We start from the raw sequence: 18086 nt of genomic DNA on the forward strand, positions 1-18086 counted from the left end.
CAGAAAGAGTGAAAATAAGCTTAAGTTATCTGTCACAAGTAATTGATATTACAATGAATTTATTTTAGTCATTGCATAATTGTACTTGGAAAAACTTTTTTTTTAATAATTGAATTTATATGTACTCACACATAATCATCCTATTAACATAGCCATTAATATTTCATACACTTCTTAAATTCCTTTAAAATTTAATTATTTATTTCAAATTAACTCTCACATTTAGTGCATGCTCTAACTGTGGTGTTGAATAGAAAGGTGTTCTGCCTGTTTCTAGGGTGTCGTATTGGTGACTTGTTTTCCCCTTCCCCTAACACTAACCCTACCCCTAACTCTGTCTGTGATGTATAGGTATATATTCCACCCAAAATGTCTGACTCCTATCAGGGTCGTGTCCCCTTTGCTGTGCCAGACAAAGTTCCTTGGCTCCAAATGGCAGAAGTGCTGAACATGAAATTCCGTGCTGCTTGTGGACAGGGCCTTTCAGCAGAGAATCTTCAGTATTTGGCCACTAAAGGATTTCGCAGTAAGTAATATTCTAACTTTTGTGCTATGCATTGAAGTATCTTTTACCTTTCTTCCACCAGACATATAGTCTTCACTTTTTGTGTTTGTGTGTTTTTTTTATAGCAAAGCCACATTGGGCTATCTGCTGAGTCCACAAAGGGGAATTAAACCCCTGATTTTAGTGTTGTAAATCTGTAGACTTACCTTTGCACCAGCAGGGGACCCTTTGCTTTGAACTAGATATTTCAGACTTTGACTTACCCATCTGTAACACCCTTTTCCAATCATCAACAGTCTAGTTTTTGTACTTTTTAGAACACATTTTAGTCTCTTTACAATATTTGGTGATCGAAGTAAAGGTTTTATGACTGTTATACAACCAAATATTTCATTCTTTTTGAGTCTTCTTGTACTGTGGACACTTCTCTGATTTGTTATATGGTTGTTTATCTTGTGCTTGAGATGAGTGTCAGTCTTCCTTCTGTTGTGTAGGCTACATAAACAAAGATACTTAACATCAGTATTATAAAGTTTAGATGTTCTACCTCTTCCTTTCCTATTTTTAAATTTACCTGTTTTGGTCTCTAGGGTGTGCATGACAGTGTTTGTGGAGCATTTCAAATCTGAAGCAATTTGTCAGAGAGTCCAACCTGCATCACATAAAGTCTTTGTGTGATCTCTCTGCTCTACTGACAATTTTTTATGCTTTTTGAGCAGTGGTATAACAAAACTTAATATGTAGTGTTAAACACTTTATATCAAGGTCTATTAGTGTAGTGCTGTTAGATTGATTTCTTCTAGACTGTACCAGTACCATATGCTAGCTATTTGCTCTCTTTTTCCTATATATTTAAGACACTGCATGGGGTATCATTACAACTATTTCAGACCCTAAATTTGATCAAATGTTCATTCAGGCAGAACCCTTGATACAAGTATTGGAATTCTGAAGAATAAGTATTCTCACCTTGTCTCATTCAGTTGTCAAGAGGGATCAGTGAAACATTACCATTGTGTTGGAATTTACATTCTGTAATGGTGTGGAAGAATTAACATCATAAAATGAAATAAATGACAAAATATTCTCTTCTCTTAACACTTTTGCACAGTAGTGTACAAACTGCAATTTAAGTTCCAGAATAAGCTATGAATGTATTTTTAGGTGAGGAATCTTATGAAAAATTTTCCAGCCTGTATGGTAACAAGTTTTATATTTTAACCACAGTAATTAAACAAAAAGTTTGATCTGTAGCTCAAAATGCTAAAATTACTTGTGAAAGTCATAGAACCAAAATAGTGTGAAAATAATTTCTAGTGAATTTACAGACATTTTAATGTGAGATGTTAGCTGAATTTTATAACAAAACCCTTGCTATAATAAGTTTCCTTATTCAAGTGTAATTTTTCAAAGAATTGTCCATCAAACCAAAAAAAAAAAACTTTCTGAAACTGCAAATCTTAGCTGTTATATTTGTCTTTCTCTTAAATGTACTGTAACTATAGAATGAAGTAGAAACTTAGATTTTTATACTTAAACTTTACAGTACACTTGAATGTGAGTGTGTATAAATGGAAAGATGGAGGAATAGGAATAGTTCTACTGGCATTTAAAATTTTGAACAAGTTAAACATTTGCTAAGGGTGTTTTGTTTTGTTTTTTTCAAACTAGACTCTCAAATTCAAGATTTCAGCAACATGGTTATCACATGGTCGCAGTTTTGCAAAGAACCTCTTCCAGATAGAAACTTTACTTTTTGGGAATGGTTTTATGCTATTATGAAAGTTACCAGAGAACACTTGAGGGTACTTTGGAACGATGGGTAAGTACCTGAATTAAATGAATGTAAAAAAGTAATATTTTGTTGACTTTTAACTTTGGAAATTGAAACAGTAAATTGAAAAAACAAACCTAAGCTATATGGTTTTGGATGACTTTAAAGCAGTAGAATGCTTTTTGTTTTTTGTTTTTTTAATGTTAAGTATGACAATAGGGTGAATACATTTTGAAGACTACTAAATTGCCTTGTTCCTCTTGCTTTTATTTTGATAATTTCTGGTTGCTATTACATACATAACTTGTGAATGGGTATTTTGTTTGTTTTAATAATTCCCTGCTACCTCTGATTTTACTTTAATCATCCCAGTCAGAATCCTAGTAGATTTAAAAAAATCACCCATGTTCTGAAATATGAGTCTTTGGATAGTGTATTTCAAACATGAGAACCAATTTTAAAGTTGGTATACTAACCTAAATATTAGAATCAATTCTGTCTGCAGTCAGCAATTTTAAACTTTAGCTATATGGTACATTTTTTGCCATAAATGCTTCAAACCATGTTGCTTTTTGGTTTATTGTTTTATGTATTTTACTCTACCACAATTAACTGAAATCACTCTGAAGCACATGAAGAATGCTTTTTTTAAGCTTCTAGAAATATTACATGAAAAGTTATATATTTGGGACAAAAAATAGATTTTTATAGATGGCTATGTATTGTATTTAGCTAAGGTCCTACACACATGGTTCAGTTCTCTTTATGTCTTTATTGAGCCATTGTGCTTTTTCTCATGTACCTGTCTCCTGGGTCTTTCTTATAGCCTTGTTTTTATGACATATTGTGTTTGACATTTATTAATGTGTCCTTATTGTCATGGGTGGCTTCTATTCATAATGGCTCTTCTTTTCCTTTTAGGTGTGGTTTTCAGTTCCAATTTTTGATATTCCCATTTCTGGCCCTGTTTATCACAGTTTCTCTCAGTCCATGGCTTTTCCTCCCCACTTCTTCAGATCCCTGGTCACAAGTGTCTGAGGCAGTCCTTGTCCTCCTGCTGCAACAGGTGTTGCAACTGCTCCACGTGGAATGTACTGCTGACAGTTTGCTTGCCATGTAATGATATACATTTTAGGGCTCTGTTCTTCAGGCTTGCATCCTTGCTGGGTTTGTATTGAGTGTTTACTTCCTTGCTGACATATTCATATCTATGGGATTGTTGTATCTTCAAGTGTATGTGTACAACTGGTTTCTACATGCCATTTCCAAACAAGAGTCAGCCAGTACTACTCATCAGCACCTTATGGAAGTTGTGCAAGTGGGATGGTTGATCAGTTTGGAGAGGTCCTTCCTTTTTCCTTCCCAATACTTTGTACACCTGATTATTTTCTTCAACACCCATCTCAGCTGGACCATACCTTCTCCTCTCACACTCCATTCCACAGAACTGACCATTATGACTGCCCTGTCTGCTCCCCTTGCTTCCTATTGGCAAGGTTCTATAGCTTTTAAAGGGATGGTTCCATCTCACACCTGTCATACCCCTTGACAGGGCTCATGTACATTTGCTTCAATGGGCCCTTCATGACTAGTGGAACCTCCCAAGAGATCTCTTGGATGCTTCTATTTACCTTTCCTCTCCTTTGCTTGTCAGTATACTTTGGTATTGGACAAGGCCCATACATTGACAGGAGTCCAGCTTTTTCCTCTGTGGCCTGAGTTACACCAGAAAGTGAGGTTTTGAATATAGTTGACTTGAGTACAGTCCATTGTGCCCAAGTAACTCTACATCTTGGGGGACATCTCTTTTCCCACCTTCCATTGTAGGATTGAGTGGCTCTGCTTCTTCTATGTCTATTTGTTGTACCATCCACTATCACGAGGATGTGCTCTTTTCTTGTTTCACCATGTCTGGTCCTCCTGACCTTACCTTATCACTTTTCATGATGAGGAAATTTCTGGCTTAGATGTGGTACAGTGCTTCTTTTCAGATCATCTGGTTTGTTCCTCTCAATTAAGGGGTGTACTTCTGATGCTTCCCTTGCACCAATCCCTTCTCTAATGGGATTCAAGTTAATATTGTAAGTGGAGGAAGAGTACTATATCAGAAATACATTTTTATTTATGAAAATTATAACTTGAGGTGTATAACAAGTTTTTAAAATGTTTTTAAAACTGACACCTCATCTCACAATAAATTTCTCATGACTTAAGTCCTTTTTTGGTTTTCTGTTGCTAAAAGCCTACTTTTAGTGTTCAGTGCATCTATTAACTTTTATGGTAATAATAGTTATAATCATAGAATTAATCATTATATTATAGAAACCTTTAATATTTTTATAAAGCAAACCTTTACAAATCATAATCTTGAGAAACATTGGTTTAAATCGTATTCTGTCTGTGTTTTTTCTCCTATAGAGTTATCATTGGGTTTATTAGTAGAAGAAAGGCTGAAGAAATGTTATTGAAAAGACCAAGTGGATCATTTCTTCTTCGATTTAGTGATTCAGAACTTGGTGGAGTAACTATAGCTTGGGTTGTAGAAGATCCACAGCAAGGTACAAAAAAAGAAAAGAAAAAGAATGATATATGTATAGTGCTCTAGTTCTGTTGCATGAATTAGGGACCATTATCATAGTTAGTCATTATTACAGCTGAGCTGTTACTTAATTGATATAACTGATTACTTATTAGCATGTATTGTGTAGATTAATTTCACATATTTTAATTGGTTAATTAAAATTACAGTTAAATTAATTGTCATTAATATAATCAACTGATTGAAATTAGTGTTTCCAATTTTTAATGTTTTTAATTATTTCAATTATCCAGAGAATTGCAATTATGATTTTTCATTATTTTCAGTAATTATAAATTCAAGCTTGTATAATTTAATCAACTAATGTCATAATTCATAAAAATGATCAACTAATCAATGTTTGTTTTTGGGTTTTCTAGTCATTATTTTTATTGTTATAACTATCTAATTAATTACAATATTGCCATTATGATTTGACCTAACCATTTTTGAAGTAATTCAAGTTTGTTTTGAGCTGGAACAGTGAGATTGACACCCCTCTCCATCCCTCTCATCATTGACTGTTAGATTATAATGTCCTTAAGGCTGAAAGGAAAAACATATTTGGTTGTGCCAAGTATCAGATCTGTGATTCTTAATTAATAAAGCAATCATCCAAACCACCAGGTGATGTTGACATGAAGGAATTATAATGTAATGGTCAAACATGTCTGGTGTAGAGCATTGGCCAAGAGTTATGCAGTCATTATTCTTGTACATATCTTTGAATTTGAGGGTGTGGTCTAATAGTGGTTGGTTAAATAATTAAGACACGGTGAAGCCTTTTGAGTTTACCTTGTTTGGACTTAATTTACTACAAGCTTCAATTATAATCTGAATCACATTACTTATTGCATGTAATAAAACAAAAGGCTGGATTTAGTGGGCTTTAGCCTTCTCTTTAGTAATGAACTTTTAAAGTTTGTACAAAGAACATATGGTAGAAAAAGTCATTTAGACAGCTGAATATCCATGTGAACTACTTTAAAACTGTAAAAAGTACACCTTTTGTTATTTGCTTGGTGATCATTATAATCTACATAAGACATTTACAGTTTTGTTACAGTTTTTCAACTGTGTGAACTCCTTAGTTTCATACACAAATACTCAACAACAACATAGAATTATGGTACATAAAGCCTGTTAGTCTTCTTAGTTAATTGTCTTGTGTTTTGTGTGTCACTTGACAACTCGCATGTATCTTTGATAAAAATAATTCTGTAGACAGTGCATTAATGGGTTTTTATAAGTTACAGTCTACTCTTAAAAAATGAAGTGTATCTTCACTAGCTGATTAATTAAAAAAACTAGCAGATCATCTTGTACAGTGGTTCCCAACCAGGGTTGTTTGCACCCCTTGGGGATGCGAGATAACATTTGTTTTGGCCACCTTCACCTTTGTTCTCAAATAAATAATTACTGTAAGGAGTGTGAGAACATATTAAAATTTTTTAGGGGTGTGGGGCATAAAAAAGGTTGGGAACCATTGATGTAGTACAATGAAAAAAACATTATCACTCCTGCCTTACATGCCATATGTTATTACAACAAATATGAGTCATAAATTAACATAGTCAACAAGTGCCCCATCTGAAATAATAATTATTTTCATTATACGAGGAAATGAAATTAAAATAACAGTATAATAAATGTTATTGTTGTTAAATAATTCTACATGTGTAAAAAAATTATTTTGTAAAAATTAGTCTACTCTTCAGTATCACATTTACACTTTTCACTGTCTGTGACTTGTTACAAATTAAACATCTGGCAGCTTTGCCTTCTAACAAGAATAAAACAATAGAAGCAACAAAAACAGTTGTTTTTATCATTTATTCTTTTTTTTTTCATTTTGTGATGAATGTATTTCAGTTTAAATTTTGCATAACAATATTTCTGTGGTTTATGTACAACTGGTGCAAGTGAAATGGCACAAAAAATGTGTAAATGTTCTTTACTTGATTAAAGTTTAAAAACTTTGTAACTTACTGAATGCATGTGTACTCAGTACCAGGGTTGTAAATTTCAGTTGAGAGTGAATTTTTATGCATAGTTAATATGATTTCACACTGCAGGAAAACTTGATTGTTCTAAAAGTTAAAAGCCACTCTGAAAGATGTCTCACACATCAGTGCAACAGCAAACAGGTGTTAAAAATGGATTTAGTTAAAAATTACACTCATCTGCATTTAGTTGGTAATAGATACAGAGAATACAGTAGTAATACAAGGAAGTTAATATTTGATACTTATATGTGATAGAATAAATGAAGGATTAAAAGTCTGAAATAAATATTTATCATTGTTAATTTTTTTTAATTGCATGAAAAAAATAAAATAATTAAATTGTGCTCCTGTCATGTAACTCATACTAAATGTAAAGTTTCACTAGAAAGTTTGCTAACTGTTGGTGTATTCTGTGTATGTTAAATAGTTACTGATGAATAACAAAAATAAATTGAGGTAAATTTATAATAATAAAAATATAAAGCAGATCAAATAATCATTTTGCTGTGTGTAATAACTGTGTGTATATAATTTAACATGTAATGTAAATATATTATTATTATATCAACCATATTTACAGAGGTTTTTCTTTAGTTTTTGGATTGAAGGTGAACTCTCTTAAATTAACCCTAAGTGTTGGACTAATAACAGTCTTACAATAAGAAATGCAATTAAATTGTTAACTTACTTACATGAGCAAGACAATTGTTTAATTACAACTAACTCCAGCTAGATAGAAAGCACTAAAAATTGAAAAATAAAGCCTGACTATTGTTGTGTGCTGCCCAAACATGGTTTGGTATAGTTTGATTTATACGTTTGTCATCATGCATGTTTGATTCTGCAGTTTTTTCCAGTCTGTTTTGTAAAATGTATATGCATAAATTATTGTAATGTCTTTTTCTAAACTTCCATCTCTATCAACTGTTTCTCACTTAAAACCTTATTATGCATTTTTGCTCTTATAAATCTGTTTTTTTTTTTGTTTTTTTTTAGCTTATTATGGAATTAGGGGAAAAAAAAAGTGTCCAAAACATTGCTTTTTTTATATATAAAACTTTTTCATCTGGCTCCCAAGTGACTCACTCGGTGGTAAAACTGTGTGCTTACCACACTAAAATGCAGGTTTTTATTACTCATAGTAGGCACAACACAGATAGCCCAATGTATAGTAGTTTTTGGTTTTTTTGGTTTTCTCAGTTAATGTTAGGATTGTGTAGGAGTATCAATATTTTTGAAAATATGTTTGCTTGGGGATTTAATGTTGTAAATTTTTTTTTGTTATTCTACATTTTACACTTGTATCTAAATACTAATAGTTTTAAAAGATGACTATAGTAGATTGCTGAATATTATGCTATAGGTAGTCTCCCATATATGCTGTGGGTAAAAGCTGATAATGTCTTATCTTGTTACTATTTTTTGGACTTGTAATTTGATGCTCATTTATTATACATCATTTGAGGAAACAACCAACTGTTTTGTCAAGATTGCTTTCCTGAAAAGTTTAAATTGTCATTTTTGTGATCAAGATTATATTGTGACTTTGTGAGTTGTTTTCAGTAAGGTTGTGAAACAAAGTTGGAACAAATCAATTTTTAAAAGGTATTTGTAATGTTAAATTTTATAAACTAAAAGACACAAGTCCATTTCTCTTACATAGTGATAATATTCAATTCATTTTCTTTTTAATATATTAAAATTGCAATCAGTTTAAAGTAAAAAAAAAAAGGAAACATTTTCAACAGGATAATAAGTTAAAAGACAGTCTTTAGTTGTTATGTTTTTTTGTATAGTCAACATTATTTTGTGTTTCACCTTAGAAACAATGGATGTTTTCATGCTGCAGCCTTTTACCAGTCGAGACTTCACTATTCGTTCGTTAGCTGACCGTATCAATGACTTGAAACACCTGTCCTACCTGTATCCTGATATACCAAAAGACCAAGCCTTTGGGAAGTATTATACCCCATATACAGGTTAGTAGCTGTAATTATTATTATTAAGTAATTTAACCAATGTAAAGGTAATTTTTAAGAAAAAATGTGCTTTTTCTTAGCATGTAAATTTCATTGTTAGTACTTCATAGATATTATGGCATATACGGTATTGGAACTGATTATGGAAACATTGAATAAATATGTATGAAATGCAAATATTATGCAATTCCTTCTCCATATATTATTTAAAAATAACTGTACCAAAGCACAGTCATGTTTTGAAAATTTATACTGTATTGGTTGTCATCTAACCAGTCTGTCAGTGCCACGTCAACATAATGCCATTAAAAAAAATGCATGCAATCATACAATACCCAACAGTAGTTTATGTATTGTTCTACTTTATTTAACTATTTGGCTTGGCATGGCCAGGTGGGTTGAGGTGTTTTGACTCGTAATCCAAGAGTTGCAGGTTTGAATCCCCACCACATCAAACATGCTCGTCCTTTAAGCTGTGGGGGTGTTATAATGTGCAATCAATCCCACTATTCATTGGTAAACTAGTAGTCCAAGAGTTGACAGTTGGTGGTGATGACTAGCTGCCTTCCCTCTGGTCTTGCACTGCAAAATTAGGAACGGTTAGTGCAGATAATTCTTGTGTAGCTTTGTGAGAAATTCAAAAACAAACAAACAATTTAGCTATTTGTGTATCTTATGATGTTCTTAATTCTGTAAATGTACAGGATGGTGGAATAGTTATACAACTAACAGTTGAAGTGTTTGAAAAGAAAATTGGAAAATTTATTTTTTGGTGAAATTTTCATGTTAGAGTGAGATAGTAAAGATATATAAAAAAAGTAAAGATGCCATAAGGAAACAATTCATACATGAACTAATGAGTCTTTTTGTTTGTGCAACAGTTGTAGCTATAATATATTATGTTATCATAATTTTAACCAAAAACTAGTAACTTGCATCATGTTATTCTCGTTAGATAAATATTCACTGTATAATTTTATTAAAGGAAAATATTAATTTTGAAATTTTCATACATTTTTACACAGAAAATCAACCTCCTTCCAGTAATGGATATGTGAAGCCAGTGCTAGTGACACACATACCAGGGTAGGTATTTGTTCAAGTATGAGTATTAATTTTATTGTTCTTCACATTTTTAAAAAATTACTTCTATAATACTTGTATATAATTATTTTGGACATGTCCTATTTTTTGCAGTTCACATTGTGAAGTCTTCTGCATCACCTGGTTATTCTCCTTTTATATCTTGCAAGGGTTTGACTCAACATGATAATCAGGATTTGAACAACCTGTTTCCCCATCACAGTTGTGTGTCATTTTGGGGAGGTGCCCAGTTTTCCTTTCCCATTACTAAATTTAATGGATAAGGTATGTTCTTGGTGACAAGCAATTAGGTTGGCGTATAATGTTTCATCCATCTTGGGATATTTGGGTTCATGCAAGTTGTTTTGGGTGACCAGTTGCATTCAAATGCCAGAATGGCTCAACCCCCATGCTCTTTGAACAACCATGCTCTGGCATTTCATCATTATGATTTGTTTTCTTTTCAAACATGCAGCAGTGGATATGCTTGTCACTTTGTCACATTCTGACATTGTCTTCAATTGGTCCATCAGCTATGGTGAGGGGGGGCTCAGTTCAAGACTCTTCTCTTCAGCTCCTTACTGTTTATTTGGTGGTTTAACCATTTTCTTGTTTCTTCATTTCCAGGGATTTTGTTTCCACTGTTACATGAATGACTGTCTATTTCTAGTTTTCTCACAAGCTGACTCTGTCCACTAGAAAAGTATCTCAAATGTAGGTAGAAGGTGACGAAATCTTTCCTTACCCCAATGCATTATTCATCTTGGGGAGCTGTTCACTTGCTTTCTCAGTTGGGCCCAACCTTTCCCCCTTCAGATGAAGGGTATGATGCTTTCAGTTTAAAGTCTCTTCTCCCACTGTGTGTGTGAGGTTCCCTCTCTTTTGGGGATGTGGGCTTCTCTGGGTCTACACTCTTTCCTACCCTCCAGGTTGTTTACTTCTCTGAGACCTTTCCATCATCCAAACCACTCCATGTTAGATTCTGTTGGTGGCTACATATTAGTTGACTCATTCATGGTTTCCACTTCTATATTGACTACTGATGTTGCCTTTTCTTCCTCTCCCTCTTTTCCTTACCCTCCTTTGTCAGCCCAGTCTGGTATGAGTCATGTATCCATTTTCCACATTTACACATCATGCATGGTTTTGTCTGGTCCTTAGCCCAGTGGAATAGACTTTTGCTACACGTAGCATCCTTGACTTTCCTTCCCCCATTGCTGTGTCCCAAAGTGAATTGTATACAAAACATTGTGGTTAATCTCTATCCACTTTGACTCTTCTCTGCATCACTTACTTTCCAGCCTGGTTTTTTTTTAATAAGGCTTTTTGGTTTCCTTTGTCACAGGCTGTCTTGTAGCTTTGTAAGCCACATTTTGTTTTACATGTTATGCCCCTGTCTCGAGTCCCCCAGTTCTCTCCCTTTTGGTTTTATTCCTTCCATTTCACCTGTCCTTCTCTCCCTGTCTCATTACCAGATTGAAACCTCAGTGTCATTATTCGTGTCCTTACCCTTCATTCTTTTGTTGATGTGCAGATATCATTGTTTGAATGTGTTTGCCATTGAGGTCCAAAACTTTGGCCACTCAGGAGGGTAATTTTGCCTTAACATCTATCTCTCTTCCTTCTATATCACACTTTTATTATTGCTCCAATCCTGATTGCCTGCTCTGCCCAGCCTTTGTTAAGTGACACACATCAATTCATTCTGTAGTTCCAGCTCCCCATTATTTATTTCTTGGAATTTTTCCTAGTCCTTTGATTTTTCTCCTGTTGCTCTTATAGGCTAGATTCACCTGGCTTGTATTGCCTTTCTTCTGATGATTGTCATTTTTTTCCTCTCTCTTACCATCAAATTTTTCATCTTTTGCTATTCCTGGTTACTTATTTCCATCATCCATTTAAGGAAACCATTAGCACTGAATTATGGACCATTTCCAACACCTTTACTGCTTATTATTTTCATCACATAACCATTTCTTCTACAAGTTTTTGTCTTAATTCCATCACCATTTTGCACTCCATGATGTTTGTTTGAGTGGGTAGGTTCTCCTTTTTATCTTCATTTTCTTTGCAGGGGCTTTTGTTGCTCAGTGGAAGGTGTTTCTTGACCACGTATACTTTTAAATCCACACTGTAAGACCTGTATCTCATTTACGCTCACCATTAAGGTGGGATGGTCTGGAAGACATGTTATAGGTATACCTTGCAGTATTTTGCTTCATAAAGATGTTCATCCTTGATTTTGTATACTCATGGACTAACATAAGTAAAGTAGACAGAGAGTACTGCCCATCCCTTAGGACCTGTGTATTTTAAGTCACTGGATTGTCCTGCTTTTCAAAATAAGATATCACAGTCACCCATTGCTCTGTCACTGATGCAGCATTTCTCTGGACTCTCCAACACAGTTTCCCCTCTCTTACGGTGGAGTATGGAAGTCCTTACCACTTACCGGGTATTAGCTGTAGGACCATGAAGGCTTTCTCTTGGCTGTGCTCAATCTCATTCAGTTGGAAGTAGAATGGTGGTGTTCTGCCAGTGTAGATGGCATTGAAGCATACCTTTTTGCAGACATAACACACAATTTCAGATTCTGGAATGTGTTGGCTGATGCATTCTGCCAACATGATATGTAGCTTGTCCCTTTGGCTAAGGCACTCTCTAGATGTCAGTTCCTGGTGAATATGTTTGTAGTAGTGTTGGATGTGCACATATATTAATGTTTTGGAAGTCTCTCCTTTATTTATGTCATCATTGCAACTTATTTTCATGTAGGTAAAGAGTAACCTGACTCAAAAGTGGTGTGGTCTCCCATTGGGGTGTTGCATTCTGTTTACTTGCACATGGCATGGTTTTTCTTTGGGTACTTTCTAAAGGGAGATTATCTTTCACCAGACCCTCTGCCAACTCAGTGTGGGATTCTAGTTATTTGTGAGAGGAGGTGAAATATCATTTTGAAAGTTTGCCTTTTCTTACACTGAAAATATATTTTCAATAGATATCTCTATTCCAATTTCCCACCCATTCTACCCACTTTTAGTGTAGGTTTTGTAAGTACCACCCAACCTCTCTATTATGTGGAGCTGCATGTTAGAGAGGGTGCTAGTGATGATAGGAGTTGTATTGCACTTCTGTTGAGAGAGGGTTGTTGCATGAAAGCTTGCAGATTATCTCATGTGAAGGTATGTGGGAGTATCAAGGCTAATGGCAAGTCAAAATTTGACCATATAGGGAGGGGGAGTAGCATAAACTGAGAAAAGCCACTTGTAAAAAGGAGGTAAATATCTGCTGGAAATAAAATTTCAATTATGAAAATTTTAACTTTTTATATTTTAGAGAGGCCTGGACTTTTATAAAGTTCCTTGCTGGTACAGCAGTAAGTCTACAGATTTACAACCCTAAAACCCAGAGGTTCAACTCCCCATGGTGGACTCAACAGATAGCCCAATGTGGCTTTGCTATAAGACAAACACACACACACACTTTTATGAAATATACATTTCATCATCAGTTTGTGATTAAAAAAAAACCAGTTCTTGGGATTCAGCTTAGTTATTTTACTCATCTAATACAGAACTTTCATAACTTATTCTGAGCATAACTAAAAGTCTTCCCATGTGTGATTATCTTCTAAGTAGATGAATACAGCATTCTAGGTTAGTTCAGAAGAGAGCATATTCTATTATTCATTGAAAGGTAACAGACACTTTACATAATCTAAATAATAACATAAATTGTTACAATGCATTTCCTGCTTCATTGATTTACGCTTCCCAGTATCCACTGTTAAGATCTAATATTGAAAACCATTTTCAGCTAGATGGAGCCTCCAAAACTGAATCCAATCTTGTATTTAATCGTATTTATTTTTCTTCTTAATACTTCTGTATTGGTTACTTTTCTTTCTTTTATCTCCTTCCGTAAATTCCTGTCTGATTCTTCAAGTTTTCTGTATCTTTATTCTTGTTCTTTTTTAACCCTTTTGCAAAGAGTCATGGGTCAAAGGCCATTTTATTGCATTTGTTGACTTGTATTCAAAATTTTATTGAACTACTATTTAATGAATTTATGTTACTAAGTTTTGAATCAAATTGTAGATTGTAATTCAAACTTTAATATTATATATGAATTACTTTCTTAATTTAGAATTAAATATTAAAAGAACACATCTAAATGTAAATTTTAGTGAGTCATGCAGTATGTTGAATGCAATCATGTTTAAAATTTAGATGTTTATGATGTCAAAATACTATAGTTTTGTACAAATTAGGAACAAGCATTACTAATATTATCAAGCTAGAATATAAAATAAGAATCTCATATCTTTTTCTTTTGCTGAGATATGGTTTATGTCCTGAATCAAATGCAGTGGCCCTGTTCAACTCTTTCCATTTTTGGAAACGGTCCCTTATATACACTTTAATACATGACATGTGAATAATGAACCAACGGCTAAGAATTTTCTGTGAGTGATTTTGTCAGTCATTTTAATCTGCGAAAAGGTTACTTTGTTCTTTTAATCCAAGATTTCAAGGAGTTAGGTTGTGTCTTTTAATCTGATTGGGGTTTGTTGTTTCATTTTAATCTAAATACATCTTAGTTACTAAGCTTAATAAATTGTAGTGGAATTCTATGGTATCAGTATAGTTATGATTTTTTGGTTATTCAATTATATATATAAAAACTTATAAACATTTATTTGATGTCCTTCATGTGCAAAATTTTAAAAGGCTTAGCAACCAAGTAGAAAGGCTGTAGCAAGAAGAGATAATTGTTTGCTTTATTACTGATTTATTGTTCTATATTTAAAGCAAAATAAATCTTGTAATTTATTTTTTAAATGGTAATAACCTGTATACATATGCATGATGTATAATAATTGAAATGTGACTGTATATTACAAAATACCAGTCCACTAAGACACAGCCAAAACAGAGAAGACTAAGGTTAGTTTTGTATTACTGGGTACATAACATGAGTGCATTGCATCAATGCAAGTTATGTATTGTTAACTTGGCATGACCAGAAGGTCAGTATAGCAAAAATAATAAACATACATGTAAATATATAGTATTATTAGACTTAAGCTATTTAGACTAAACATTTGTATTTTTGTGTTATAATTTGTAGTCATTCTATCATGAAAAAAGCATAATTTATATTTTTTATTTTTTATGATGTTTATGTAGTTGGTTAAGTGATAGACTACACATAGTTATTGTATAGAAAATGACTTAAAATATAAAGTGTTACTGAAAACAAACATTTGAAATTTATTTAGAAGGTTTTAGAGATTATGCAAATAATATTTGGGATATTTTGGATGAAGAATAGTTTTTTAATCATAACATGAAATCACTTTGCACTGGGACTAGTAATAAAACAGACTATTTTCACAAATAAACCTTTAGTAAAACTATTTCATTAAAAAATTATTTCTTGTGTATAAAAAGCATGTAATCTTTACTAAAAGTGTACTGAATTTCATGAAGATGCACATGCTGTATCAAAAGTTATAGTGCATATGTGTACATGAACTCATGTTATACTGATCCCATAGAGAAAAGGTTAAATACTCTGTCTCTTGTTGGTTCTTTTTCTTTCCACTGTTTCATCATCTCCAGTACACTCAGTTTTGTTTAATGTTCGTGTTGTCATCTTGAAGTTTCGTCAGTAGTATATTGTATTTTCACCAAAGTAATCCCATTTCTGACACCAGTATTGTACTATGTTCTAGCATTGGGTGGGTTCCTTTGTATTATTTGGTAAAAATAATGTTAAGTGTAGTCCGTCTGACATTAATAAATTAATTTATTTAATCAGTAACATTTAATGCTATGTTATATTCACTTGTAAGCCTGACTCCCAAACTTATTTGCAGAAATTTCATGCTAATCATTTGATAGCAAACATTCTAACTCACTGAGTAACTGAATATATGCATTAACTCTAACAGACACATTTATTTGAATCATCTTGGATAAACTAATAACCAAGTAATTCATTGAGTATGGTGTTATACTATTATTTCTCTGTAGTGCAGAATTTCCATATTATACACAGACCTTAATTTTTATGAAATGTTTATACATATTGCATCATAATTACATATGTTTCCTCTAGCAAACAAACATGTAAATTAAAACATAAAAACTGTATCTCACAAAAGTATTGTTAAATAAGTTTAAGTGATAATTTTACCTCAACCCATAAAGAGTAATGAGACAGTATTAAAAGTAAATATGCTGTTGTGATTGAATGACTTGTAATATTCTCCTTGTTTAATGTTCAGTATGGATGATTCTTATAAATAGTTTTAAGTCATCATAATTTATTTCAACTGATTGTGATGAAAAACATTTTTGTTTGAATATGTTTTGTCTGCTACTGTTGTTACACTTTTTTCATGCAACATTTGGAAAAATACTGCAGTTTAAAAACATTAAATACATTACTTTCAAAACAAGCTTTACATTTTTAGCACTAGCCATTTAATTTATTACCAAAAGTGAGGGTTAAAAAGTGTGTTTAAATTTGTTTATTTACTTCACTTCAAACTTCAGAAATTAATTTTTTTCTCTACACACACACACACACACACACACACACATATGTACTACCAAAACTCATTTTTACTTTATTTATTTAATAGATGGACAGGCATGAGCAGTGGAATGGACAGCTATCCTGGAACACCACAGTCCTCATTTCACCCTCAGTCTCCTGATCCTAGCTATCATGATTCATCTTCTATGGCAGGTGGTAGTGACCAACCCATGCAGTAAGTGTACTTATCTGACAGGCCAATGGATTTAAAACATTTGTGGGGTTCTAGTCACATTGACAAATGGGAATATCCATTTATTGAACCTTTGTGATGGTTTAATGTCTCAGAATAGTTTTGTGAGTGAGAATATTATATTGTAGGCCCAAGTTTGATGAATGCCAAGGAAGTGACATTTCTGTTGTTCCTTACAGAAATTATTGTAGGAATGATTCATGCAGTTTTGTTAACTTACACCGACACTCGTGTATATACATATATATATTTAGTAAGATGTTGGGTCAAACAGATATTGATAGAATATGGTTTACACTTTGCAATATTTTCCAAAAACATTTTTAGTCTAAAATAAAATTTGTAATAAATTGTTCCTGTATTTCACATGGTTTTTCTTTTTATAAATTCTAAGAAACATGTAATTTTGGTTAAATGTATTTGAGGGTTTTTAATAGTTTGCCCTAGTCTTAGGTATATATCTTGTGTAAGTTTCACAATAGTCACAGAATGAATGTGTTGCACCATCAAAGTTAGAGATAAAGATGTCTCTGTGATATATATTTAACTTTTAATATTCAGCTGGTTACTAACCATTAATTATATTCCAGTATTTGTCATCTCTATTTTTGTTAGTGTTTAATATACACTTAATTGTAGGTTTTTGTGAAAAATCTTCTGTGAGGCATTTTTGGTGTAAATAAGTAGCATTAGAGTTGGATGTTTGTGAGAACAATTTTAAGACCTAATTTTTAATGATTTACATAAAAACTTTGAGTAAGAGAATTAATACAACTTTTAGTTTCAGGCACTTTATTATAACTTCAAATATTTTGGTATTTACGCTTCCTTATCTTACAGATATATATAGAGAGAGCTTTTCTCACATGTGAGCAGGATGTAAAAATTTAAATATGTTTGTATTGTACTCAACACTATTACTGTTAAAGTTAAAGGTAGCCAAAACATTTAGCATATTTCTCTGGTCTATAAGTTTTCTGAATTCCACATAGATAGTGCATTAATTTAAAGTTTGAAGTTATGTTTATAAATAATAACACACTTAATGAAAACAATTTTATAAAAATAATGTTTTAACAGGTTTTGTTAATACATTCTACTTAAAATTCTCAGCGTTGCCAATGGAATTGATTTTAAAAGGTATTAGTGTTATTAAATCTTAGCATATTATACATAAACACATATTTGATAAAATCTTGTTTTGAAAGATATAAGTGTTGTTAAATCTTAGCACATTATACATAAACACACATTTGATAAAATCTTATTACTAAGGATTGCTTGGTAAGATCGTTTTATTTGTTAAAATGGGGAATATATATATACTATTGAAATGTACAAGCACAGAAAGTTTGATTATTT

At 32.6% G+C, this 18086-nt stretch overlaps 1 protein-coding gene across 4 annotated transcripts in view; it reads left to right on the top strand.

The window, feature by feature from the left end:
- The window catches only part of LOC143232079 (signal transducer and activator of transcription 5A-like), an 87275-nt gene that overhangs the window by 61431 nt on the left and 7758 nt on the right, over nucleotides 1-18086 (top strand). For 2 of the 4 annotated variants that reach the window (XM_076467138.1, XM_076467140.1), the window contains exons 16-21: nucleotides 352-526; nucleotides 2177-2327; nucleotides 4698-4837; nucleotides 8687-8842; nucleotides 9868-9928; nucleotides 16578-16706. In XM_076467138.1, the coding sequence (XP_076323253.1) occupies nucleotides 352-526; nucleotides 2177-2327; nucleotides 4698-4837; nucleotides 8687-8842; nucleotides 9868-9928; nucleotides 16578-16706 (812 nt within the window). The remainder of the gene's footprint in view (nucleotides 1-351; nucleotides 527-2176; nucleotides 2328-4697; nucleotides 4838-8686; nucleotides 8843-9867; nucleotides 9929-16577; nucleotides 16707-18086) is intronic. The other 2 variants (XM_076467139.1, XM_076467141.1) reach the window with 1 other exon arrangement.

This window comes from Tachypleus tridentatus, chromosome 11 (assembly GCF_004210375.1).
Source record: "Tachypleus tridentatus isolate NWPU-2018 chromosome 11, ASM421037v1, whole genome shotgun sequence".
Lineage (NCBI taxonomy): Eukaryota > Metazoa > Arthropoda > Merostomata > Xiphosura > Limulidae > Tachypleus > Tachypleus tridentatus.